The following is a 26,905-nucleotide window of genomic DNA, read 5'->3' on the forward strand; positions in this document are numbered from 1 at the left end:
TCATCCATCACATGTCTTGTTATATAAGTCAAGTTATTTTTTTTTCTCCATGCACACTTTAGCTCCACCTTTCTTTGTCCTTGTGTCAAAGCAACAAGGTTCCAGGTTTTGTTCCACCACACAGAACTACGCGATAACATATCTTTCCTTTATCATCTTTTTATTTATTCTGTCCTTCTCTTCGTTCTTCATCTACATGTCTGTCTTTCTCTCCCTTTACCCTCGTGTTACGGGTTCATACCTGGGGATGAACATGCACACTGTTCTGTCAAAGTTAAATCCCAATCCAAGCATTTAATTGTCTTGTGGTACCTTGAATTTCTTTTAGCATTGAAATTTGAATCTTTACTATGAGAAATAAAATCACAGCTAGTCTTGGAAAAGAATGTTTAAAAAAATGGATGCCCTATATCAGTGGTTCTCAACTGGTCTGGCTCCGGGACCCACCCATCACCCCTTAATGACAAGCCTCGACCCAAATCGATCGCGGGATCGGGGGGGGGTGCTAGCGAGGTTGACGACGGGGGTCCACGACGGGGGGGGGGGGGCAACATGGACTGACGAGCCGGAAAAAAAAACGACACTCCGCTGTCCCTTCAAAATAAAAGCACAGGATGAAATCTCAGAAGAATCCTGTGCTTTTAAAAAATATATATATATTTTCCCATGCAAAGGCCCGCGACCCACCAGTTGAGAAACACTGCCCTATATAATGATAAGATGAGGTAATGCCAGGGGATTCAATACAATATTTCAAAATGATTTAGAACTCTCTACTCCCTTCTATTGGAGATGAAAAGTATTGCCTAAATTCCTATGAAATACTATTTGTTAGTGCGTGGTAGTGTGTTAGCGAGACTATTTTACCCATGAAATGACAGTTTTAGTTTCACACAGCCAGCCCCGTCCCCACAGCGACGTGTGAGGACCATGAGGTAAAGGGCTGTATTTCTGTACACCAACCACAACTGTCTCAACACATCATGCAGCTACGGAACGGACGAGTCCAGTCTTAAACACATACTGTGGAAGGGGGGCATAAGATAGACGCTTTTTCTCCTGTTTAAAGCCTGCACTCTTTCACATATCACAAAACATCTAAACTTGTATTTTTGCAAGAAATTCAGTTATGAATGTATAATGTTTGTGTGTCTGTGTGTATGTATTTATGTATGTATGTATGTATGTATGTATATAAAAACTTTATGTGTGTGTTTCAGACAAGTATGTATAACTTTTTTATAGGACCGTTTACATAATATCTACTGTATATGTATTTTTGCAAGAAATTCAGTTATGAATGTATAATGTTTGTGTGTGTGTGTGTATATGTATTTATGTATGTATGTATGTATGTATATAAAAAATTTATGTGTGTGTTTCAGACAAGTATGTATAATTTTTTTATAGGACCGTTTACATAATATCTACTGTATATGCATGTGAGTGTTTCAGCAGTGCGTGCGAGAATGTTTCATTAGTGAATGTAAGAGTGGTTCAGTGCGAGACACGGCCCCTATCAATCAATTCACTAACATGATGATTACGGTGTATTTTAAATCCTGCAGCGTTTACATCCATGTTAAGATGTTAGCAGTCCTCTTTTGGCCTGTTGCATGTGGGGGGGGGGGGGGGAACTCAACATCATGCAAAAAAAAATGAAACCTGTCAGGATGGAGGATTGTTAGTTTAAAAGTGCACCGTCTGAATATTGAATTTTTTACATTACATTGTCTTTCTTGTTACGCAACGAGGTCGAAAACAGGTGAAGCAATTTATACAGGAACATAACATCACGCTATATTGTCTGTGATCTTCCAACTTCAAACACTTGCATTTCTGGTTGAGGTTTTTACAGAGCGAGCCCACAGTGGGAGGGGACACGCTGCCATTTGAAGCTCTCCACAGTTCATCGACTTTCTACGCCGGTTGGTGTACGTTACTTATTTTGATCGATTTGAATGATTTAAGAACGGATCACAAATATGACCTTTGTGCTTTGTTCAATTATAACACAAATAGATCCAAATGAGCAGAAGGGAGACTTGACGCCCTGCGCGGCCTGGACAGGACTCCGCCTTCACACTCGCTCACTTCCCCTTAACGGCCCGAGGTCAGGAAGAGACGAGAGGCAGAAGAGGAAGAGAGGCAAAGGGGGGATGGGCCTGTTGCCTTCATTTCAAGTAAAAGAAAAAACAGAAGTAAAAAGTTGGGTAGGCACATTTGTCAAAAAACAGAGAGAGAGAGAGAGAGACAGAGAGAGAGAAGGCGAGATCGGAGGTGAATTAGAAAGACGAGACTCAAAGTAGCGCGAAGGGCTACACGCGACCATGGCTCCTTGGACGAGGGCCGCCACAGAGCGCTACGGTGTGGGTAAGTCAGCAGGAGCTCCCTTCTCTTTGTCTTTTGTTTGTGTGCATGCACAGAGAAATGTTTCCATAGCGCCTCTCCATTTAGTGTGTGCAAGAAGGAGAGAAATGGATACTCTCGACTTCCTGCTCAACAGGATGTGAGCAGGTGCTAAACGGTCTTTAGAGAACTTTAGGACGTACGCGTGAGATGTAATCACCGCCAAAGGAACTTGAATCCTAAAATCATGTTCACCATTGACATTCAATGCGACAGGAGGCACAAGAGCCGGTGGAGTGATTGGTGGGTGAAATCCTATTCAAAGTCACAATCCACCCTGAACTGATGCAGGCTAAGTGACAGTGAATAGACAATCTGAATGCATTTCACTGTGCACCCCGTGAACACAAGAGTGAGAAAATTACACCTTTTCATATGTCTTGATTGATTGCTTATGGCGCATGGAACACATCACACATGGGTAAGGCTCAACGGCTCACTACACTGTGTGGGTTGAACATGGCCGAGCTGATCGCCGTGTGCTGCCGTTAGATATGCGAGACGGACACACGCTCAGCCCGACACTGATTTGTGACATCTAATGCAGAGGGAGAGGATGTCATCGCAGACAATGCACCCATTCACTTTGACACAGAGTTTACATCGTAAGTGAACGATGAAAACTCATTGAAAGTCTTTAAGTCTTTTTAGTGCTTTATATCTTAAGAAAAGATATGTATCTTGCATTTTGAATCACTAATGGGATTACTCAATGAGGTGTTGTTTATCTACTGTATCTAGACAGAATTTCTTCCTGGTCTGTATAACACTACAAGACAGGAAGTGGAAGAAGAAGAAGGAGGGACGTTTTTTCTCTGAAGCCGGTGCTACATTCACTCAGACGATGGCTTCACTACAGCAGACTCACACTCACTGATATCCAATGCACTGTTTGCAGGGAGGCAGCGTGCAGTACAACGTCCTCTGCTGACCCTTGAGTTACTTATGCCATGCTGCATATGAAGCCTTTTCATTACTGACCAATCTGCATATTCATTTAGCTTATGAAATAAAAAAGAATCTATTGCATCTTTTGTATGTGTTTTTATTTATTGTTGTAAATCTTTTTTTTTGTCTTTTTTGCTTACGTCACTTCATGGTTTTCTTTGAGTTGCTTCTCTTTAGTCACATTTCCCCTGCTTCAAATGTTCATGAGACAGTTTGAGAAGGACGGTTGTTAAAGAACTGCGTCACCTCACCACCCGACGGTGCTAACATTCATAACGCTACCAGCTCTGCTCAGTTGGTGCTTGAATTGTGTATTATTTCCATTGCCTTTAAACAGCAGTCCATCAAATGCACCAATAACCAGACTAATTATTTCTTTTATAGTTAAGTGGAATTTTGTTGCCAACGGAAAGAAGCAACTGTCCCTGGAGGTAGGAGATGCAGTGCAGATCCAGGAGGTCTGCGATGGTAAGATTATCTCACAATATAAAAATGATATTTACACTTATGTTTTTATTTCTGTGAGGCATTCACAAAAACAAGGTTGCACATTAAAATGCAACAGTTTCATGAAGAATCCAAAAGGGAGATACTTATAGCGTTTCTTTTTTTACACAATTTATTTTTGTACCAGTTTCATTTTGTATGCCTCGTAGGTTTTTTCACCAGGTTTCAGTACTTGATTACACGTGGTCGAGACACCACAGACGCGCTCATGGAGATGTGTCAGTAACGTAAGGTGACGGTCCGTTTGTCTTTCAGGTTGGTACCGAGGCCACTTGGTTAGGAACAATGCCCAATGGGTAAGACTTCACACAAACCCCTCACGTTTCTTTCATGCCAGACAGTAAATCACATTGATTTCAGCAGAAAAGTGAGAATAACACGTCTTAGTCACCGGGGGGGGGGGGGATCTTGTGAATCGGAAAGTTGAAAGCTACCGATGATTAAAATCCTCATGCACATTCCTCTCCAGGGAGTGTTTCCTGCCAGTTTCATTCATCTTAAACAGGTCGTCATTGAAAAACAGGGGTGAGTGCATTTAAAAAGTCTTCGCCTGACTCAAAGTTACGTTTTCGTCACTCCGTTGCGTTTTCTTCCCATTCGTACGTGCGCCTACAGAGACGAGGAGGTCGTGATGTCTGCAGAGATGCCCTTGGTAAAGGAGGTAACCACCACATTGAGGGAGTGGGGAAGCATATGGAAGCAACTTTTTGTGGTAAGAAAAAACAACAACAACAACAACAACGTGCAAAATCCCTTTTTGTGTGTGTCCATTTGTGTGCGTCTGAGTGTAACACTATACATCCACCTGTCCAGGCCCATAAACACAAGCGTGTGAAGCAGGTCCAGGGGCTTATGTGGGAGCTAATGGAGTGGCGTTCCCAGCTCCTCTCTGGCACGCTGCCCAGTGACGAATTCAAGGAGCTCAAGCAGAAAGTCACCTCCAAGATCGACTATGGCAACAAGTAGGACTTTTGAAAGTAGTTTAAGAGTAGTTTTCTGCTGTCTTGCCTCCTTGTTCACGTCCTCCTAAAACCTCAAAATATTCAGCATCTTCTCCATATTTCATGTGTCTCTGCTGCCTTCTGCCTCCCTTCTTCTCCAAAGCATTTCTATCCCCACCTGACGCCTCTTTTTTTTCTTTCTTTTTCTCCTTTGCCCACTGTATGCCTTCAAACCCCCTGCTCCTCTCCCTGCAGGATCCTGGAGCTGGACCAGGTGGTTCGGGACGACGACGGTAACATCCTGGACCCGGAACGGGCCAGTGTCATCAGCCTGTTTCGGGCCCACGAGGAGGCCACAGCCAAGATCAACGAGCGCATCAAAGAGGAGCAGGTAGGCAAGGAGACGAGAAGCCAGTGCACTGGGGAACAGAGGAATTGGAATGCAGGAGGGGAAAAAAGAAAAGCGCCAGGCGGAAAGTTTCGTGAGACAGAGGAGAGGATCTCATGGGTGGATGTGGATGTTGCAATTGAGAGACAAAGTTGATGCTTCTGCACCGCAGTGGACTTTTCCAGAGACAACACCACAGGATTGTAATAATGTAAAATGAGGAAATGTAATAGCCATCGTGAACTAGATATCTATTAAATAGATAATGAATTGAATAGGTGGGATTTCCATCTTTTTCATTTCATTTAGTCGTTAAAAAAAAAGATTTTGCTTCCATACAAATTGGTTTGACTTCATTTCATCTCCTTGCAGACTAATTTACATTGATTCAATTGTCTTTTGTAATTTTCTTCTCCCTTACCAACCCGCCACTCATCCACGTAGCGGCCGTTAGATCCCAGAATGAAGTAAAGAGCCGTTAGTTCTCACACCGCCTTCTTCGCGACCTTGGAGCAAAGCCTTTTTGGCCGGCACTGTATCGGGTCAAGCTCTTGTCCAAAGTTAACCTCCCTCCAACTACCGTCCTTCCCTGCAGTCCAACATCCAGGCGGACCACAGCGGCATCTCGGCCCGCATCCAATCGTCCCCCACGCACAGCCTCTACGTCTTCGTCAGGAACTTTGTGTGTCGCATCGGAGAGGACTCGGAGCTCTTCATGTCGCTCTATGACCCCATCAAACAGAGCATCATCAGGTGCTCCTTTTCTCTCACGTGTTCCATTGAATAAAATAAATGCGATGGGTTTAGCCTCCACCGCATCCATCTTAGTACCTATGAAAATGTCATTTAATCCGCTGCCTATGTATCTATCCTCTTGCTCCTTCATTTGTGCTGTGTCTTTTTCTCCATTGTTGAAGCTCACTAAATTAGAACAATGGGATACCAGAAATAAGAATAAAGCGAACACAAATTATAGGGCAGAAGATGCTGACTAGCAGTGCTATGTGGTGCCTGACAGTGCCGATGCCAAGCCCCGTCACTCACTGTCGCACTGTGGATTTCTAATTCTCACCGCAGATCCTCTCTTACTTTCTTGGCATTAGTTCTGGTTTATTCCGGTGAAATGTTTAGGAACTTTTCCACAGCTTTGTTTCATCCTGCTTCATCCATAGGCCCTCAGCGATGTCTCTTTCTTTCTATTCAGCCCTCCATCACTGTCTGGTTTTATATATACCTATATATATGTATATGTACATTCCTTCTCAAGTACAGTGAATCTGCAATGTTCCAGTAAAACCATCTTTATTCTGATATGCTATTGGTGGCTATATATCTGTGGTATTGCTTTGTGGAACAGTAACAATAACTGTTTTCCGTGCTTTGTGCAGTGAGAACTACCTGGTACGTTGGGGCAGTAAAGGATTCCCCAAGGAGATCGACATGCTCAACAACCTGAAGGTTGTCTTCACGGTGAGTAACCAAAGGAGGGCACTATTGCACTGCGGCTCAGCAGCACCCGCCGCATGAATAGAGGCGTCGTCCCCTCTCAGAAGATTGAGTTGCTTTCTTTCCCCCCCTCTCACCCTCTTTCCCACGTAACCCGATGTCCCCGCACTGTCCCGCTAATCCTGTTAGTTGTGTCTGCTGTTCCCGCTTCCAATCTACACTAATTGTTTGGCTTCCTCTGTTCTCTTTCCTGTTTGTCTCTACCAGGACCTGGGGAACAAGGACCTGAGCAGGGAGAAGATTTACCTCATCTGTCAGATAGTGAGAGTGGGCAGGATGGACCTGAAAGAGACGAACAACAAGAAGAGCACTCAAGGCCTGAGGCGGCCGTTCGGGGTAGCAGGTACTTGAAGAGCAGCCAGTGCAGGGTTTTTTAAATTTTTTGTCGAAGGTGCTTTTAAATTGTTCAACTAAAATGTCATTTAGTAGACAAGAAAAAGTCAGTTCAGAAGAGTTTTCTCTGATTGGTCAGCAGTTGCTGCTCCAGGTTTCGTCGCACATATTTAACCCCTGTAAACTAAACAATACAACAGCAAACACACTCATCTTCTCCACTATTTTTTTTTTATTACCTTGAGGTTATTGTTGCTCCCTCTGGCTGCAAAATGTTGTGTATGCTCTGAATGGATGCTGGACTAGTTTGTGATGAAGAGATAGTAATTCAAGCGGCTGTCATCGCTGACTGATGTGCATCCACATGTGAAATCACCCCGCAGCATTGTCTTTGATTTTGTTATCACGGACACATTTGTTTCCCCTCTTCCTGGCAGTAATGGACATTAGTGATCTCATCAAAGGGAAGATCGAATGCGACGAGGAGAAACAGTTCTTCATTCCCTTCTTCCCGTACGTGCATTTTCCTTTTCTATTACTCACAAATCCTCCTGGAAATTATATAACAATATTGCAATGGGTTTTTTCTTTTTTTTTCAGCTTCTGCACAATTTTAAAATCACAAAGTGTTTGTGTGATCTTGAAGTGTGTTTTTCTGTGTTTATTTGGCTCCAGAGTAGTCGCTGAGAATGACTTTCTCCACTCCTTACTGAACAAAGTGACGGCATCGCGAGGGGACAGTGCTGGACAAGGTTGGTCTCCTCTCTCTCTCTCTCTCTTGGTTAAGCCTTGTGACTTAAAGTCAGGGGTCCTGTGGGGCATTAAAGGCTCCTACTGTGTATGCTGCAGTCATTCGGGGGCCTGATAAAATGGTCATTTCTCATCACCCGTGTCGCCTTTTGTCTCGGCGCGTTGGGTAGATATGACAGACATTATCCTGATGGATCGCATGCGCGCCCTCGCCCACGTCTTTATGTTACTTACACTTTATTTCTCACTGGCCCGGCCTGCGGTCTATCCGCCCGCTATCTCGTGTTTACGGCTGACTTTGACAGACGCCGTGGACGCCGTAGATCTTGCTCGGCCCCCTATCTTTTCCTCTCGTCCCTAAAAACGCCCCGGGCGTCACCTAGATATGAAAAGAGCACCTGGGGCAAGCAGATACGGACGAAGCTCATCAAACCACTCGTCCCCAATCAGTCCTATCGCTCGCTACGAGATGCGTCAGCCAAAGATCACACATGAACTCTGACACAAAGCACTCCCTGAAGGTACGTCGTTATGGAGCCAAATCCAGGTCAAGTTTTGATCATTTGAAAAACAAATGTGAACCAGAAAGTTTGAGTTTTGTTGTTGAACAATGTATTGTTTTTCAAACAAAACTTTTGACCTGGATTAGGCGTTAAATAGCCTTAACACCGTGTTTGTCACATCCACCGGAACCCTTCCGAAAACTCTCTCCCTGAAATAAACAAGTAACCCTTCCTTCCATCCTCTCTGCCTATTCCTGTCTACGCTTTCTCACATCATTTCCTTGAAAGCCTTTAGAGCCCATATTCCTTTAAACACATTTCTTTCCTATTACGATGAAGCTCTTTGTTTGTCTCCTTCATCCACCTCTACCCCCTCTTACACCCTTGAATAAAGGGTAGACAGACATTTTATAGTGTTGGTAATTACATTGTGGTGTACAACAACAGCAGACATCTTCACTTCCACGCTTTACGTTCTGCTCCCGACACATAAATACTTGCATTGGACACAAAGTGGATCTCACTACAAGCTGAACGTTCCAGGGTTTTAGTTGGCCTTGAAAACATTCTGTTTGAATAATGCCTGGGCCTTGACATTTCTTATTCATTCATTTGGCTTTATTTTGTCTTCACTTACCTGCCGACAAAGAGGAAAATGCCCCTCTGGATCCCTCTTTTGAAATAACTCGGAGTGGCACTTATTTGTTTAAGTTAATGATTGGAACCACACTGTTCATGAAGTACAGTATTGACTTTTGTCAGAGCCAGACATACCTGGTTCTCTCAACCTGTAAGGAGTGTAAAGCTAGACATTAAAAGAGACACAATCTGTAGGGAGCAATAAATAATGAATAGATACGTCTAATAAATAACCAATCCGGTAGGTAAGCAGGTTGTCCACTGAAGATGGACTTTGTTTTATTAAATCCCCGAATAAAACATAGTTTCCCCATGTGACACGTCTGTCATTTTGTGAAATTATTACTCAAATGATTACTTTTTAGATTAACAGCCTTCATTTATTTAATGAGTCGCAGGCCTTATGATGCTCTCAAAACAATTCAAACTCCAACATTCAATTCAATTCTGAGCATTAATGCATAGCCTTGCCTCCTCCTCCTCCTCCTCCTCTTCCTCTACTCCACCTCCCTCCAGGTCTGTGGGTGACCATGAAGGCTCTGGTGGGGGACATAGTTCAGATCCGGAAGGAATACCCTCACCTGGTGGACCGCAGCACCGTGGTCGCCCGCAAACTGGGCTTCCCAGAGATCATCATGCCGGGAGATGTTCGCAATGACATCTACCTCACCTTACAGGGCGGCGACTTTGACAAGTACAACAAGACAACACAGAAAAACGTGGAGGTCATCATGTGGGTCTGCGACGAGGACGGCAAGGTCATACAGGTGAGCAGCAGGGACGGATCACCTGACCGGTTTGCCGGCGTGTGGCTTTTACAGGCCGCAGAACCGACGCGGCGCCGAGCAAGCGGTGATTCAGCGGTCGCAGAAATAAAACGTATTGAAGCACAAACGCACGCAAACATAAAGCCCGTCGGCTCAATATGTCCCGTGTTTGTCTCCCTGTTCCCTAGAACTCCATCTGTCTGGGTGCAGGGGATAAAGTGGTCAGTGAGTACAGATCGGTCATCTACTACCAAATCAAACAGCCCCGCTGGATGGAGACAATTAAGGTGTGTGTGTGTGTGTTGTAGAAGTCCAAGAAATACTCCTCAGTAGTCAGTGGTACATTTCTTGTTGAGGTTTCTTGAACATATCTGATTTTTATGCATTTGCATTCCTCATCTACCATAAGTTTCTAGAAAAGTTTACTTTTTTGTCGTTTGTCCTGTAGGTGGCGGTCCCTCTGGAAGAAATGCACAAAATCCATTTGCGTTTCATGTTCAGACACCGCTCTTCCCAGGAGTGTGAGTATCAGCCTCTCTGCTGGTCTGTTCTCTCCTGACACACCCCCCCCCCTCCCTCCACTGACAGGACTGAGTGATTGGAAGCAATGTGTTAAATTAGCCGAGGCATCATTACGCACTCTTGATTGTATAAATCAGTTGTCCTTCCTCCCGTTCCTGGAGTCTCACCATCCCTCCTTTCCTTTCTATTCCCCTGACGTGTCTCTCCCCTGAACCGCCCTCCTTCTCTTTACAAATCTGTCTCCAGCCAAAGACAAGAGTGAGAAAAACTTTGCCATGGCCTTTGTGCGTCTGATGAAGGAAGATGGGACGGTTCTACAGGACGGGCTGCACGACCTGATAGTCTTCAAGGTCAGAAACAGAACTTTTGTAGAAGGAAAAAAGATAAACTCAAGGTTCAGCGTCCTAGTCCAAAAAGACAAATACATAAAGTAACCTGATTTATTTTTTAAGTGGATGTGCAACGTATTCTTATTTCAGACTTATTAGGTATTATGAATCTGAAATCAGCATAAAGGTAGACTGGCAATTGGGGAAGAAAGAGCATGACATTGAACGTCCCGTTGCTGATCTGGAAGCACTGTAACCATTCGCCTACCAAGCAGTTACCTTGGGGACCGCGTCAAATTACAAGCTGTTAACTTACTGGTGGTTAGTACAGTAGCACAGCCAGTTTAAATACATTTTTGATATATCATTCATGGTCAGACTTGAATCACTGGGGTTGACCATTCCAACCGTACCAAGCGCGCTGCCATTTTTACAAGTTGCCGAGGCGATTTGCCTTAAACATATTGATAAAAACAGATCAAATGCTGGTCTGAAATATACTGTAAAGGCTACTAACAGTTGTGCTCTGTTCCATCTATCACCAAAAACAATCAGTCTGGGTGGGAGATTATGGCCACCTAGGTTGGTTGAAGCCAAAGAGATTTCCTGCCAAATGATCCCAAAGCTCCCAAAGATTGATTCCGACCTATTGATTAAATGTCAAATGCAATGAAGATAAATTACTCCTGATGCACTCAAAGACCGAAAGGTGTGTGCCTTTGTTTCTGATTATACCTGCATGAGGTATACCTATGGCTTCAATCTCTTATTCCCTGCCCTGCCACCCACTCGCTCATTATTACCTCCTGGTTTGACATTAAAGAGGGCAGAAGTTGAGGTCAAGGGACTAATGAAATATAGGAAAAATATGTTTGCAACCCAGAGTTAAGTTTAAAAAGGTTTTTTTTTTAAAAGGCCACAGTGATCACAGAAGATTACTGCTGCAGAACTGGCCACTTCAGTCATTGGTTGTCATGTTTCCTTCAGAGCCGCCATGATAAATCCCAGCCAGTGCAGCGAGATCGAGCTTGATATTCTGATTAAACACTGAAAACAGTGGCTCTCATCCCAGCGCTGCTGAGACGGCCACCAAGCATCCGTTCCATAATAGCCGAGCGGCGGCGTTTCTGGTGGGTCACAAACGGGTGCACTGTTCCCCCAGGGTGACAGCAAGCGCATGGAGGATGTGAACTGCTACCTGTCGCTGCCCTCGACCCGCAGCCAACACAGTGACTCCCTGGCCCACAAGGCGGCAGCGCTGAGCCGCAGCACCAGCAACGTGTCTGGCAGTGGAGGCCTGTCGGTCAGCTCCAGAGACAGCTTCAGCATCTCCACCCTGGTCTGCTCCACCAAACTCACACAGAATGGTAGGTGTGTGTGGGGGATGGGGGGGCGGTTGTCTTCTGTGACAGTGGGGTTAATATTCTGCTACTCCTGAGATTTAGCAGGTCAAAGTAATGTTTTTAAAAAAAAACACACACACACGTACACAAAGGTTGGAAAAGGTTGGCACATGCATGATAAAGGGGAAGCTGGTTTAAAGTAAACTTGAGCAGGACATTAGTTAAATGCTGTCCAGCTTGCAGAAAGAATTGACACAGGTACAAAAGTCATGGATCAAGGCAAATCAAAGGTCTTCTTCTCCAGCGCCAAAATATATATCTGAAAGATAACATGATCAAACATGGGGCTTTGTTCACATCCGAGTGCCGGGACCATCATGCTCTGTCCCCCCGGGACGTAGAGTTTGGTCACCAGGAGGTCATCTTAGCGAGAGTGCTACAGACGTCCTGTGGTCTTAAGAGCTCGCTGAGCTTCTCCTTCAGATTGCATTTTACTCTCCTGAACTCGGCCCTGCATCTCCAGACCTAAAAGGTACCTTCACTGCTGCTCCAGGGCTTCCTGTTGATTAGATAGGGCATGATGACACTAGCCGAAGGGTGAGGTAGGAGTAAAGTAGACGACTGTAAGAATATTTGTTAGGGGAATGGTGGCAGAACTACAGGTGCACGTGGGCGTGACGTGTTTTGATTATGGGATACTGAGCACCGGGTAAGGGGGAGCTGGGTGTATACATGGGTTTGATTAGCGAAGCCTAACGTCATTTTGTCCTACACACTCTGGCAGGCAGCCACTTAAGCAGATGCACGCACGCACACGCGCGCACACACCCGCACACACTGAAATGCATCTGCAAATGCATAACAGCACATACGTTCCAGGCGGTGCATCAGATTAACAGCTGTTACTGAGGAAGCCAGTCCATCACTGTAATGAACATTATCCTGCCGTATTAATCACTTTTACCACACACACACACACGCACACGTAAACACCCCCACAATCACAACACACACACTCAGACCTTACTGGAAAGGAAAAGCAGCGAGCTTCAAGCACACAGCCCTGCAGAGCCATGGAAATCCGCCCCGTGTCAGACTGTAGTAGAATTAATGACGTAAACCGTGGACATGAAGGCTCAGCTGACTCACTACAACCAATGTATTACCGACCGGTAAACAGGGTGTCAAAGGTCAAGCTTAAAGCGTATTCTGCTCAAGAAAGAGCGAGGCGGATTGGAGAAGTAAAAAAAAAGGACTATTCCGAATCATCACACTGAGACAACACAACTAAGACTGCGGTTTCAATACAAAAGCTTTAACCAGCATCAATCCTCTCCTCTCCAGTGGGCCTGCTGGGGCTGCTCAAGTGGAGGACTCGACCCGAACTCCTCCAAGAGAACCTCGAGAAGCTGAAAATAATCGATGGGGAGGAGGTGGTCAAGGTGAGTGGTGTCAATCAAAGTGTGCAAACCCCCCCTCCCCCCACCCCCCCTCCCGTTAGCGCGTGAACTTTTCTGCGTGCGCTCTCACCCGACCGCTCCTTCTGTTTGTGTGTGTATACGTTCAGTTCCTGCAGGACACTCTGGATGCTTTATTCAACATCATGATGGAGCACTCTCAGACCGACAACTACGACATCCTCGTGTTCGACGCCTTGGTGAGGGCGCGGCGTGACAACGTCGTGTGTGTGTGTCTGTCTGCTGCTTGTCAGCAGATCCAGCTGATCTGTGTTTTGACGCAACCATTTTTTTTTTTCAAAATAAAGATGTCTATCAAATGTTTATTCATAGTCTTATGTCGCCTGGTACATGTCGACTTTTTTTGTCTGCCAGATCCACATCATCGGTCTGATTGCTGATAGAAAGTTCCAGCACTTCAACACAGTGTTGGAGGCCTACATCAAGCAGCATTTCAGCGCAACACTGGCGTACAAGTAGGTTACTCACTGCCTTTCCTTTATCTATTCCTATGGCAACCAAAGTTTGTATCCCCCTTTTCTCAGCAGAACACAAGTACATTACAACTTCGGCATCTTGACTGAGCAGGGAGCAACCAGACAAATAAAAACACTGTAGTCCTGTAGTATAAGGGCAAAAGCTTATTGTGGGAAAGCGCAGCATAAACAGCGATGCTCCTGTCCGTGTTTCGACTGAAGGATTACGATCTTTCACGAGGCAATTCTCCCACCTCCAGGGAATTACGAAATATCTAAAATCCCATTAGATAATCTCGATAATGCTTTGTCATCAAGCCAGAAAGGAGACCGTTTTTGTGGTTCCTAGTATGACGTAGCAGCCTGAAGGACAGAAACACTGCATCAATGTGGCTGCGCCCATTCAGAATCCTGTCAGGTCCGCCGGACTTCAAGCCCAAGTGTTAAACCAATTGTGGTCAATGTCACCTAAAGATCCAAAGCCGGTGAATACTGCTGTGTATCTAGTTGCAGGAGGTCTGTGTGTGTGTGTGTGTGTGTGTGTGAGGGGGGGCGGCATTTGGAGCACTTTAGTGGATAGGATTAGAGTTTAACCCCAACTCTCTGTGGAGCAGCATAAGCACTCATGCATGCACCCCAAACACTCCAGTCTGCTTCTTACTCTCTGCTAATTCACTTAACTTGATTCAGTGGACGCAGGAGACAACAGAAGTTTGCGTTGCCAGAGCTTCCGTTAGGAAATTAAAAGCAACTCTTCCGGCTCTTGGTCCCGGCTGAATCTTTTCTTTCATTTCCCAACTCTTTCTTATCTCTCCTGCTCTCTTTGGCCAGATTACCTCTGCCGCTCCTCCTCCACTCTTCACTGCTTTCCCATTTTCCATGTCTGTTCTTCGATTTACCTACACATCTGTCTCTCCACATCCCTCCACTCCTCCTTTGCTCGTGTGTCGGCGTTCGCCCTCTTTAAAGGGGTCAATGCAGCTTAATGCCTGTGAGCGCAGTGGCTGTTATGTAAAACTCTCTTACCTCATTTTCAAAACTCCCTATTGCTTGCTCTGAAAAAAAAAGAATAAATCCTCCCGTGCATGCCTTTCAGCCACGCACCAAAACAAAACCAGGGTGGGCTGAATTGGAATGATGCTGGTAATGGGTTCAAGGCCGCCCTGACAGCCGGCCAGAGGCCAGATTATCTTTATACATATGACATGTTTGAGGCTTTTATTGTTTGAGGGGATTGGGTAAGTTTAACCCAGTTAATAAGATATCCCCTGCTTCCGTTTCATCGGAATAAAGCCAGCACAAAGCCAACCGTCTCGGCCCTTTTCAGACCTTCAGCATAGTTTTTTGTGTGATGAATATCCTAGTATTGACATAGATACATATGTATATGATGGAGAAATGCCGCCGGGTTCCAAACCTTGGACTGAACTTGTTACCAACGTGCGCCTCTCCAGCTGCTTTGACACACTTTAATAAAGATGCGTGCGTGTAAAGATGCCTGAGGGTTGTGCATGGGTAGGAAAATGATGAATTTTTTTCCCACCTAGCATCTGGAGGCACAATGTACCTCTGTTGAGGAGTTCTTTTCCACCTCCTTCCTGCCGGTCTTCTCCCGTGTCGTACCTTTACTCTCACTCTGATAAACTCTACCTTTCTGCTCCATGAAAGCGAGACATGGAGTCTGTGATTTATATTCCAACCCTCAGAACAGCATGACGATTCTCAATGGATGATTGTTACTTCTTTCATCTCTTTTCTTTTTTTTTTCTCACTCCCCCCAGGAAGCTGATGTCGGTGCTGAAGAGGTATCTTGATGTGTCCGGCCGAGGGGAACAGTGTGAGCCAATCCTCCGGACCCTCAAAGCCCTAGAGTACATCTTCAAGTTCATCGTCCGCTCACGCATGCTCTACTCCCAGTGAGTGCTTGTGTACCTCACTGTGTGGACTGATCATTGACGTAATCACTTCTTTTGGCACCCACAATGATGCAAATAGGCATTCCCGTTGAGCACACGCCGAGCGCAGTGACATTGCAGGAGTAACTGTGAGAAAAGGCGGGTGATTAAAGCGTTAATGTTGGTAATGAGCATCGACGATGGGGCGCAGCGTCCGGATCAGAGCCGTTGAGGGAGACTTTCGAACTACCAGATATTATCGATCACGTTGTGTGTAGGTTTATTTATGCAGTGTGTGCGGATCTGTGTGGTTGTGTGAGTGTGGATTCCCAAGTGGGGGAGTGAGGAATCCAATTCTCCTCCTCCTCCTCTATTTTTCTCCTCCTATATCTGTCAACCTGCCGCCGATCACCTCAACTTGCTGGTTGCACACCAGCTTCCTCCCATTAGAAGGCCTCGCCATGCCAGCAGAGAATAAGCTGTTCAAGGGATCCCCTGCTGCCGTTAGTGGATCTGCAAGGCATCGAGACCAGCAGTCATTAATGGTTAAATAGGCAGAAAGAAAGATTTATTGGCTTGTCGAACCGGCTTCGTGTTTGTGCAAAGTTTATCATAAACGTGTGATGTTTGCTTCCAAAAAGATGTGAGGCACGCTGCGGTCGATTTTTTTCCCTTTTCCTTCGCCTTCTTTCTGTCCCTCACCCCATGGCTCTCCCACTACCACTATGTAGCAGGTGTAATGGTTTCTTGTTCTTCCCTGGAGCACCTGATATGTTCCACATTTCTCTTTTGTCTCCTCCTCCCCTTGTCCTCTTTCTTTCCTACAACTTACAATCTCCCGTTGCTCTATTTTGCCTCTTTTAATTTTTCCTGTGCACTGTTCTATGAAAACACAAAGAAAATCATATTGGATCATAAAAGGCTTTCCGATTTTGTTATATCAAAAGTGGACGCATTAATAACTAGTTGTGATATTAATACGAACATAAATAACAATTATAATAACATAATAATCATCGCATTGAGAACTGCGATCCCAGTGAAGCAAATAAAAATCAATTATTGGCTTAAAGGGTGTCTAATAAATTCAGATTTCAGGTGTCTGCCCCACTTTTAAAAAGCTCCACCGATCAGCCTTAGACGAGCAGCCTAATTTTTATAATATATTTAAAAAATGCATCACACCAAAGTTGGTCATTTTCACATCCGACAAGGGCATAAAAGGTCCAGACCTTTTATGCCCTTGTCGGATGTGAAAATGATCTGCATTTGACATTTGGACTGATTGGTCCCGAGGGGACCAGCTTTTATAAATCCTAACAAGTTGACATTTGTGACCGATTGGGACAGATATTATCACAGCAAACGCGTTTCCCTTGTTCTCCTTTTTTTTCCTCTTCTTATTGGAAGCTGAGCCGTCCTCCTGTAGGCTACTTTCCCTTTGCTGCAGAATTCCTTACTCATCTACTCCCTTCCCCCCCCCCCGTTCATTCCCTGCCCTTCATCCCTCCCTTCTTTTCATCTGTCTCCAGTATTAGTTTCCTTTGGTAGCGTGACGTACTTCTGATGTTGTGCTTACGTGTGGGTTGTGAGTAAAGGTGTGTGTACATACTGATCGTATTGCCTTATACTGTAGGTTCTAACATGATGTACTGTAATCGGGTTTAACCATTTATATATATATATATATATATATATATATATATATATATATATACTCACCGGCCACTTTATTAGGTACACCTGTCCAACTGCTCGTTAACACTTAATTTCTAAGCAGCCAATCACATGGCGGCAACTCAGTGCATTTAGGCATGTAGACATTGTCAAGACAATCTCCTGCAGTTCAAACCGAGCATCAGTATGGGGAAGAAAGGTGATTTGAGTGACTTTGAACGTGGCATGATTGTTGGTGCCAGAAGGGCTGGTCTGAGTATTTCAGAAACTGCTAATCTACTGGGATTTTCACGCACAACCATCTCTAGGGTTTACAGAGAATGGTCCGAAAAAGAAAAAACATCCAGTGAGCGGCAGTTCTGTGGGCGGAAATGCCTTGTTGATGCCAGAGGTCAGAGGAGAATGGCCAGACTGGTTCGAGCTGATAGAAGGGCAACAGTGACTCAAATAACCACCCGTTACAACCAAGGCGGGCATAAGAGCATCTCTGAACGCACAGTACGTCGAACTTTGAGGCAGATGGGCTACAGCAGCAGAAGACCACACCGGGTGCCACTCCTTTCAGCTAAGAACAGGAAACTGAGGCTACAATTTGCACAAGCTCATCGAAATTGGACAATAGAAGATTGGAAAAATGTTGCCTGGTCTGATGAGTCTCGATTTCTGCTGCGACATTCGGATGGTAGGGTCAGAATTTGGCGTCTACAACATGAAAGCATGGATCCATCCTGCCTTGTATCAACGGTTCAGGCTGGTGGTGGTGGTCTCATGGTGTGGGGAATATTTTCTTGGCACTCTTTGGGCCCCTTGGTACCAATTGAGCATCGTTGCAACGCCACAGCCTACCTGAGTATTGTTGCTGACCATGTCCATCCCTTTATGACCACAATGTACCCAACTTCTGATGGCTACTTTCAGCAGGATAATGCGCCATGTCATAAAGCTGGAATCATCTCAGACTGGTTTCTTGAACATGACAATGAGTTCGCTGTACTCAAATGGCCTCCACAATCACCAGATCTCAATCCAATAGAGCATCTTTGGGATGTGGTGGAACGGGAGATTCGCATCATGGATGTGCAGCCGACAAATCTGCGGCAACTGTGTGATGCCATCATGTCAATATGGACCAAACTCCCTGAGGAATGCTTCCAGCACCTTGTTGAATCTATGCCACGAAGAATTGAGGCAGTTCTGAAGGCAAAAGGGGGTCCAACCCGTTACTAGCATAGGGTACCTAATAAAGTGGCCGGTGAGTGTATATATATATATATATAGAAAGTGATGATGTTTTCACACACACGTACACATGCACATGCACAGACGGGCGTGGTGGATTAAGCAGGACAATGAGTCTGAACTCAGCAAAGAGCCCAGTGATAATACATGTGTGTGTTACTGACTAATCCCTCCCCCACTTGCTATATTTGCTGTGTGCCACATGCTAATCCTTCCCTCCAGAATTCATAACTTCTTTTGTAATTAACAACTGCACAACTCCGTCAAACCGCACAGAGATAGTGAGGGGACGGGGGTGGAGGAAATTTGACCGAAGGCATGCTGGAAGTGTGTGTGGGTGTGTGTATGAGATGTGAATATCAGCAACAAAGATAACCCAGTTTCTTTTTGTCACGTCGGAAGAGCATTGTTAAAACCACTGCAGTCGGTGCGAGTCAATATATAGATTCCACTTGTCCACATCTTTGCTGCATCTGTTTAATAGACTATAGGCCTTGAAGTGTGTGTGTGTGTGTGTGTGTGTGTGTGTGTGTGTGCTGGCACAACAAATTATTTCTGCAGCGTCGCACTTTGGGCACTTAATTGTACATGAAGCATTTTCCATAAAAAAACAAACGCTCTCAGGTGCTGTTTGTCCTCACAGCGATTGACGCTCCCACCTGGCCCAAGTGATAGAGGTGACAAGGGTAGTGCAGGAGCTGCTGTGAACTAAACCATGGATGAAATGTCCAGCCATATGTGTCAGCTAACACATGTCGTTTTTAATAATGACCTTTGCATTACACTAAATAATCATTCCGTATTTCTGTTACTCTGAAGCATATAAACAAGGCTCTTTCTGTTCACGGTTTGCATCCAACCTGTTTCGACTGTTTTCTGCTATTGTCCCTCTCCACCATCACTAATTATTCATCCCCCTGTTGTCTTTCTCATTTTTCAATTCGTTCCTACATCCTTACAAATCATGTCACATATTATTTTCCTGACATCCGTCTGATGCGTGTCTTTCAATGTTTTAAAAAAAAAATATTTCCTGAAGCATCCATTCATTTCCTCTCTCCCTCATAGGCTGTATGAGGGGAAGGAGCAGGCCGAGTTTGAGGAGTCACTGAGAAAGCTTTTTGAGTCCATCAACAGCATGATGAAAACCGACTACACCACCACTCTGCTGCTCAGGGTAATCATGCATGTTCCCCCTTCAAACCACACTTCACCCCATAGCACTCCTCTTATTTTTATTCCCGTCCCATTTCCTGCTCTAGCCTCTAAAAATATTTAACCGTCTCATCTTAATGCTCAAACATCTCAAATGTATCTCAATCGGATCATAATTACACTAAAAACGTCATGAAGAGTTGGGCTGACACACTTTTTTCTCACACTTGTGATCAGAGGCTGTTTGATGGCGAAGCCACCCTCTGCCCAACAGCAGCTTACACAGGATTCAAGACCGTTATTTTAACAGTGTGTACTACCTGTGTGCGTGTGTGTGTGTGTGATCAGGTTGCTGCTCTGAAGTACCTCCCAACAGTCCTGCATGATGTCGAGAAAGTGTTTGATGCCAAACTCCTCAGGTAAGCTTACACACACACACACACACACACACTAGCAGCTTATCTATCTCTGGTCTCATTCAGGGACATGTGTGGAGAGGATATATTGGAGTGTTCAGCTCAGCGGAAGTTTTTGCTCTTGGCTTTGTTCAGTGACCCCCATCCTTCTGCCCCCCCACACACATTCCCTTCTGGCTGAGCCCTACTTTCTTTATCAGTTGATAACAATCTCATCAAACTGACATATGGGAAAAAAAAGGGGCAAATACTCAAACGCTGTCTGCGCCTGAGGGAATTGAGAATATCAGTGAAACAAAACACTCTTTTCTCTGAGGTTTATTCTGAGGCTCCTGTGGAGCAATATGACGGACTTAGAATGACTTGTTTAACCTTTCTTAGCCCCTGCATCAAATGTACATTACGCGGCGTAGCCCGGAAAATGTCTTCAGAATATACACACATCCAAAAAAACACTGACGGTTGATTCCTCCTGCAGCAATTTCACAGTCTGACATGGATCCATTTATTTTAGTTTGGCCTTAGTGCTTCACGGAATGAGGATTTTAATTGACGTCCTCTCGGTTGTCCACGTTCTGTCTCAAACACCCTCTGCCTCATGATTTCTCTCTCGACCTTTCTTTGACCTCTGTCTGCTTTTCGTGAGTTCGTATCATCCACATCTGCCAGCTGAGTGTCCGGAGTGGCTCGATGTCATCGCGGTGTCACAAAGGCGCCACCTTTAACACCTGCCACAAAGACACGCAACAGAACACACGCACTACGCCCAAGTAGGGAGGGGGAGGAGGGACGCAGCATCTCGAAACCAGTCCACCACTTCTCACTTTCTGTCATTCATTTTCTATTGTCGGATTTCTTCACTTTCACGTTCCCGAAAATATAGAGGAGTCATCTAAACCCCAAAAGTGACGTCCCTGTTGCATTCCCGATCAGAAATGCCCGAGGCAAAGTTTCCAACAGCAAGCTGTGTGAATTACAATCACCATGCAAAAGTGGTGGGGGAGGGGGGGGGCTTCAAAGCTTCGTCTCAACTCTGGTAGAGTCACATTCCTGAACCTTGTGAACTCCACTGAAGTGTGATCCGCCGGGTGGGACAAGCACAGTCACCCAAACCTTGTTTAGCGTGTGTGTCTTTTGTCCTGCGTTCAGACGTGACCTTAAAGGTATCGCTCAGGGGCTTTGAAGTGGGGTTTGTCTTGGGTGCTTTTCCACTGGACGGCACATTGACAGGGACACTCACTTGGTTCGGAGAAACAAGCTATCTATCATCCTCTATCACGCTGTAAGATGGCAATGGTGGTGCATGGAGTGGCGCGGGGCGCTGGGAACTGCAAGGTTGGCAGTTGGAATCCCAGCTGCTCCATAGGCCATGTTGAAGTGTCCCCTGAGCAAGACACCCAACCCCTAATTGCTTAAAATTCCATGTGAGTTGCTTTGGATAAAAGTGTCATCTAAATGACAGGTAAAGGGGAGCTGGACGTAAAGCAAAGCTTGTCCCCTCTCTCTCTCTCTCTCTCTCTCTCTTCATAGCCACAAGACTCAGTTATAAAAAAAAAACAAGGTTTCACCTACAGAATAGGTCCCTGATGGAAAATATGCTAAAGATAGCATACAATGAAACTCAATCTCCTCGGCGCGTTCACACCTGTGCTCGGAGCTTTCCACTCGTGATTGGATCACCCAGGATGCATCTTAATGCCAGGTCTGAACAGGGCCTACGTGGGAATAGGCTGACATTTGGGCTTTTAATTAAATTCAGCCCAGAATAATTAGTGGGCCTGATGAGTCTGCGCTTAGCCTCTGTGCCCCCGCGTGTCACGGTGCCAGTTTTACACACATCACAAACAAAGTCCTACAAACCCCCGTGTTTGGGAACGGAGGTGGCGCATTTCATTCTTTGATACCGTTATTGAAAGTGCTTCTGCAACCTCTGCGGCATAATTTAAAGAGAAGGAGATGTCAGACGGAAAACAAAATATTTAGATGGAGGGTTTCCCAAGCTCTAAGCACTCAATCTTCCTAAGTGACATCACGGCATGCAACCAGACTGTTTAATTATTCTGAAATTGCATTTGGGGGCGGAGGATGAGTCAAACCTGTGTCTTCATTGAAGCGTGTTCAGGTCTTGGCTCATTTGTTTTCCTGCTGCATACAGATATTTGCTCATAAGATGCTGTTAGTGGGTACATATTTGATGACCACAGGAGAGACGTTTAAAACGTGACTTTCTAAGATATGGTTGTGTTTTTGATATTTATTAGATATCGGGAATAATCAGAGTGAAAGGTGCAATCATTTGTGCTCATTCTTGAAGACCTCCTCCTTCCGTATGATGATCTTGCTGATTATGACCTGCCTGTTGCTTTCTCTCCGCAGTGAGCAGCTGCATGACTTTTACTCCTGCATCCCCCCTGAGAAACTCCAGAAACAGAAGGTGGCCTCCATGACCGAAATCGTCAGCAGCCGACTCTTCCAGAGACAAGGTGTGTCATTTTTTATAATTTAAAGATCTCTGGCAACTGGGCTGCTGACAAATAGGGGACTGAATGGTTGTGTGAAGAGCGAATCACAGATGTTCACACATGCCAGCTCGTCCTGGGTGGAATCCTATGGGGCATTAGTTGCTTCTTACTTAAAGGCTGAGATCACATTAAAAGGTCAGGGAATAATCCCACTGTACTTTATGACTAGTGTGGTGTCTTTTGCTTCAGAGGTTTAATCTTGATACAGCACAGTGTGGTGCAATCTGTAAGGGTATATCCATCCCCTGTGGGGTAATCCTGTAGAGTACTCTGGATAAAGCCAAATGCCAAAAGGTCATATTAGTGTTGCTGCAGTCAAGCTGTATTTGCTTTACTAATACACTCATTCAAGTTGTTTACAGTTATATAGAAATTACTTTTTGACTCCCATCAAAAAAAATGCTCTTGTGAATATTTTTATGATTTATCTTGTTGCAGTTGGGTTTAAAAGGATATGCCTGCCATAACCATATTCTGCTGGTTTAGCATTCAAATAAAAGACAATATGGGTTCTTAAGTAAGTAAGTTAAGTTGTTTTTCCCAAAAATCTTTTCCTTTAGGAGGTATTTTCTATTGGGATAAAGAAAGCAATATGGACTTTAGATGTTACTCCTGCAACAAACCATTTCAGTGCTGCTATATTCACCTCCACTGACACTACAATCAGTGCAATAGACCCCAGTCGCAAAGCACCTTATTACCATCAGCACAAGGGGGCCCCAATTAACACCATGCTAGATGTTAATTCAGGTCACTCTCGAAAGATCAAACAGTCTTGAGGCAAAAGTACGTTATACCTAAACACATATGTGTAGTCATGTCTTTTCACTTGTCCTTGAGGCGTCGACATTCCCGAACCACCCCGACTGAAAGCCCCCACGAACCCACTGCAGGCGGAGAGCGAATATGCCGCAGTAGGCGTTGGTGGTGAATACAGAGGAAGGCGAATGTCATCCACCTTCATACCACAGAAGGTTCTTCTGCTAAAGAGTTGACGTAATATGGGTTCATTTTTTCCCGGCATATACGTAAGGGACACATGTTTTGGTCTGTATTTTACCTTCCAATCTAGTGCACCTCAAGGATAACGCACTCGCCACCAATCTGACTCCACCCCCTATCTCGGTTCAGCCCTGTTATGTCTGTCTAATTAGCTTGTTGGGGGTTGATAAGTGGAGGTTTCCCTTACAGAGGACCTTGTCGTGATGGATGGAGTGGGCTAATGTTTTGCTGGTGTATATTACAGAGTTGACAGGGGGAATAATCCGGACTAAGCAGCATGAACTAAAGAATAGGAAGTAGGCTGTGAGTGATTGGTAGACCAAAATTAATTCAGAAATTCCTTTTAAGTGGGACTGGGAATGACTACATGCTCGGTCGGACGGATTCTGTGACCTAATGGTTATATAAAAGAACACATTTATGCACACATGGAGCCAACATGTTTATATTAATATGTCCCAGAGACACTTTTACCCTGAAATCATTTCAGTGTTGTGCTGCAATGCTAAATGAGTATTTGCACTGCTTTGGATGTTGTTTTTTTCCCATAGTAGCAGTGGGTCTTCTCATCAGTCAGTCGCTGCCAGCCAAGTCAGTGGCCGGACCTGAATACGTCCATTTGTTATTGATCCTGGTTCAGATGATTGATTCCTCGGGGGCGACCAAGACAGGCCCGGCCTCTGGCTAGCTGTCAGCACGCACAGTCGCACTGTGTTACCAGGAGAGGGAAAGAAAGCAATGGAAGTAAGAGGAGAGGAAGCAATGGGGATGTCAGGTAGAAAAGCAATATAATATACTGTACATAATATAGTAAAGAGGAACCAAGGTGTCAAAATGATACACAACAATTTTGGCAAACCAAATCTTCTGAATCATCCGTCGATTTGTGAACATTGTGGGAAAAAAAGATTTGATAATTACTCTTTGCTGTAGTTGTAGACTTCAGGGTTTTTATATGCCATTAGCCATTTGGATACTTTTTCAAACAGGGAAGAAAAACACTTCAGATGTTAAGATGATTGAGATGGAGTCATGTAGCGGTAGAGGAGAGCCCAAGGAGATTTCAACAAAGTCGAGGGAAGGATGTAAAATGGAATGAAGATTTAAGACGCAAGGAGGAGATGGCAATAATCTTTGAGACAATATAAGAAATGAGACTGGGAGAAGAAGAAGGAAAGAGGGATGAGGCATGATGTTTGGTGAAGATGGGGTGAAGTAAAGGCATGGGAAAGATGGATGACAGCAGTGTGGGGAATTGACAAAGACTGTTTAAAAAATCACAAGGGATTTGAGACTGGTAACTAGAGAAGAGGGAACAGGTGGAGGGTTGTACCAAAAGGCAACACAATAGCTTGGGGATAGTGCAAAATAGACTGTGTTTGAGAAAGAGGCCTTGTTTTGCTACTTAAATAGTCCAGAAGTGATTCAAGTTTTAAGGTCTACTCATGCGCAATCTATCAGCAAACCAGCACCCCCCCCTCCCCCCATCCTCTGGGACTTATTTATTTATACATTGGTCTACTCCATCTCAATCACAGCGTCACCGAATGACTGCTGACACTTTGTCTAATTGAGATTCATTTTAGCTCTGGGATGCTAATCAGACGGCATGGGTGTCATTCGTCCACGAGGCTGAAAAATGTAGCAGAGCTAGATCATATATTCATAATGGCTAATGGCCCCTGGTGTCCTATCACTGCTCTGCAATACATATTTAATAAACCTACCTGCCAGTCCGCCTGTCTGTCTGAACGCGCCTGCAAAGCCGGCTCACCATGTCAAAAATGTCAATGACAATGTGGTAGAGTTTAAATGATGGAAGAGTGTGTGTGTGTGTGTGTGTGTGTGTGCGTGTCAGTGGGAGACAAGAGATCCCCATCATGTGTGACAAAGCGTGCTAATTAACTATAGAAAGGATCATTCTTTTTTGGCTTTTATTCTATAAATGCATTGTCAGTTTATTGCAGTAGTAAAAAATGGATTTTTTAAAAATCCATAATACTATTTATTGGGTTATAAATGTACAGACTGCAATGCAACCTCTTGTGAGCATTCCTTCAAATGAAATTTAGCGTTTTACTCACTCTGTGTCATCATTGCATCAAGACAGTAGGAACTATAAGGCGTTCATGGGAAATAAAATTGGTATAAATTAATCTGCTCCCTTATGAATTTTATTTTTGGCTTTATTAATTAATACAATTTTGAAATATAAAAAAAAACTATATATAAATAACGGATGGGCACGTTAGCACGTTAGCGTGTTATAAATTCAAAACACATTTTAGCATTTTGCACACAAAAAAGAAAACACATCTATATACTGTTAACCGGCTGTTGTTCTCAGAGTGCCTATTATTATATTGTTCTGATAACATTACTTAATAAAAGCAATACACACGTTTCTTAATGTATTATTGAATTTTGGATAATGCGATTAATTGCTGTTAATCGCAGGGAGTCCTATTAATCGAGTTACATTTATTTGCCCAGCATCAAAAAAATATATAATACACATATATATATATATATACATATATATATATATTTCTTATATGATCCTGTCAGAGGTATTTGGTTTTCCCCAATCCTGTATTTGAGTGCTGTGCGAGTTTCCAGCTTGCAGATTTTGATTGACTATGTGCTTGGCTTTCTCATGGCTGGTAGCATCCATGGGCAGTCTTTGAAAGATTGGATTTTGTTTTTGCCCTCACACTCCTGGGATTAAGGCTCTTGGCCAGCACATACTGTATACTCCAACAAACACACACAGGCACACATGCATCCTGTTTACATGGTAATCTGCTTTAGAAACTAAATTAAATTTTACGAGGCGCATTATGGCCTTATTTAGGCAAATTAAAATGCCGTCAGGCAATCACTGTGACAGATTGAGAGAATCAACACTGATAAGGAGAATAAAAAGGAGAGATCAGGGAGAGCACAGAGGAGAGGGAAAACGGGAGTCGGGATCGTTGTGTTTGGCCACCCAAAGTCCCACGATCCAATCCAGTAACGCTCTACGCTCTCTCTGCCAGGCCGCCATTTCCCCTCCTTCGTTCGTACAGACAGAGAAGCGACTGCAGTCCTGTGACTTATCTTGTTGTACATATTAAACAGATTAAAGGAAGCCCAATTTGCTTTGGTGTAATGTTCTTGTAAGTTGAATACAGCGAGGAAA

General features: G+C 44.4%; 1 protein-coding gene across 1 annotated transcript in view; it reads left to right on the plus strand.

The window, feature by feature from the left end:
- Window positions 1–2,046: 2,046 nt before the first annotated feature.
- LOC119210833 (dedicator of cytokinesis protein 2-like) overlaps window positions 2,047–26,905 on the plus strand; it is a 74,092-nt gene continuing 49,233 nt past the window's right edge. The window contains exons 1-24 of the mRNA XM_037461224.2: window positions 2,047–2,373; window positions 3,742–3,825; window positions 4,120–4,160; window positions 4,334–4,389; window positions 4,480–4,576; window positions 4,678–4,826; window positions 5,061–5,196; window positions 5,789–5,946; window positions 6,582–6,663; window positions 6,907–7,042; window positions 7,470–7,545; window positions 7,708–7,784; window positions 9,441–9,691; window positions 9,880–9,978; window positions 10,140–10,212; window positions 10,460–10,563; window positions 11,705–11,909; window positions 13,230–13,327; window positions 13,453–13,542; window positions 13,718–13,818; window positions 15,600–15,734; window positions 19,698–19,806; window positions 20,133–20,203; window positions 22,577–22,683. Coding sequence (XP_037317121.2) covers window positions 2,331–2,373; window positions 3,742–3,825; window positions 4,120–4,160; window positions 4,334–4,389; window positions 4,480–4,576; window positions 4,678–4,826; window positions 5,061–5,196; window positions 5,789–5,946; window positions 6,582–6,663; window positions 6,907–7,042; window positions 7,470–7,545; window positions 7,708–7,784; window positions 9,441–9,691; window positions 9,880–9,978; window positions 10,140–10,212; window positions 10,460–10,563; window positions 11,705–11,909; window positions 13,230–13,327; window positions 13,453–13,542; window positions 13,718–13,818; window positions 15,600–15,734; window positions 19,698–19,806; window positions 20,133–20,203; window positions 22,577–22,683 — 2,578 coding nt within the window. The 5' untranslated portion in view covers window positions 2,047–2,330. The remainder of the gene's footprint in view (window positions 2,374–3,741; window positions 3,826–4,119; window positions 4,161–4,333; window positions 4,390–4,479; window positions 4,577–4,677; window positions 4,827–5,060; window positions 5,197–5,788; window positions 5,947–6,581; window positions 6,664–6,906; window positions 7,043–7,469; window positions 7,546–7,707; window positions 7,785–9,440; window positions 9,692–9,879; window positions 9,979–10,139; window positions 10,213–10,459; window positions 10,564–11,704; window positions 11,910–13,229; window positions 13,328–13,452; window positions 13,543–13,717; window positions 13,819–15,599; window positions 15,735–19,697; window positions 19,807–20,132; window positions 20,204–22,576; window positions 22,684–26,905) is intronic.

Source organism: Pungitius pungitius, chromosome 2 (genome assembly GCF_949316345.1).
Source record: "Pungitius pungitius chromosome 2, fPunPun2.1, whole genome shotgun sequence".
Lineage (NCBI taxonomy): Eukaryota > Metazoa > Chordata > Actinopteri > Perciformes > Gasterosteidae > Pungitius > Pungitius pungitius.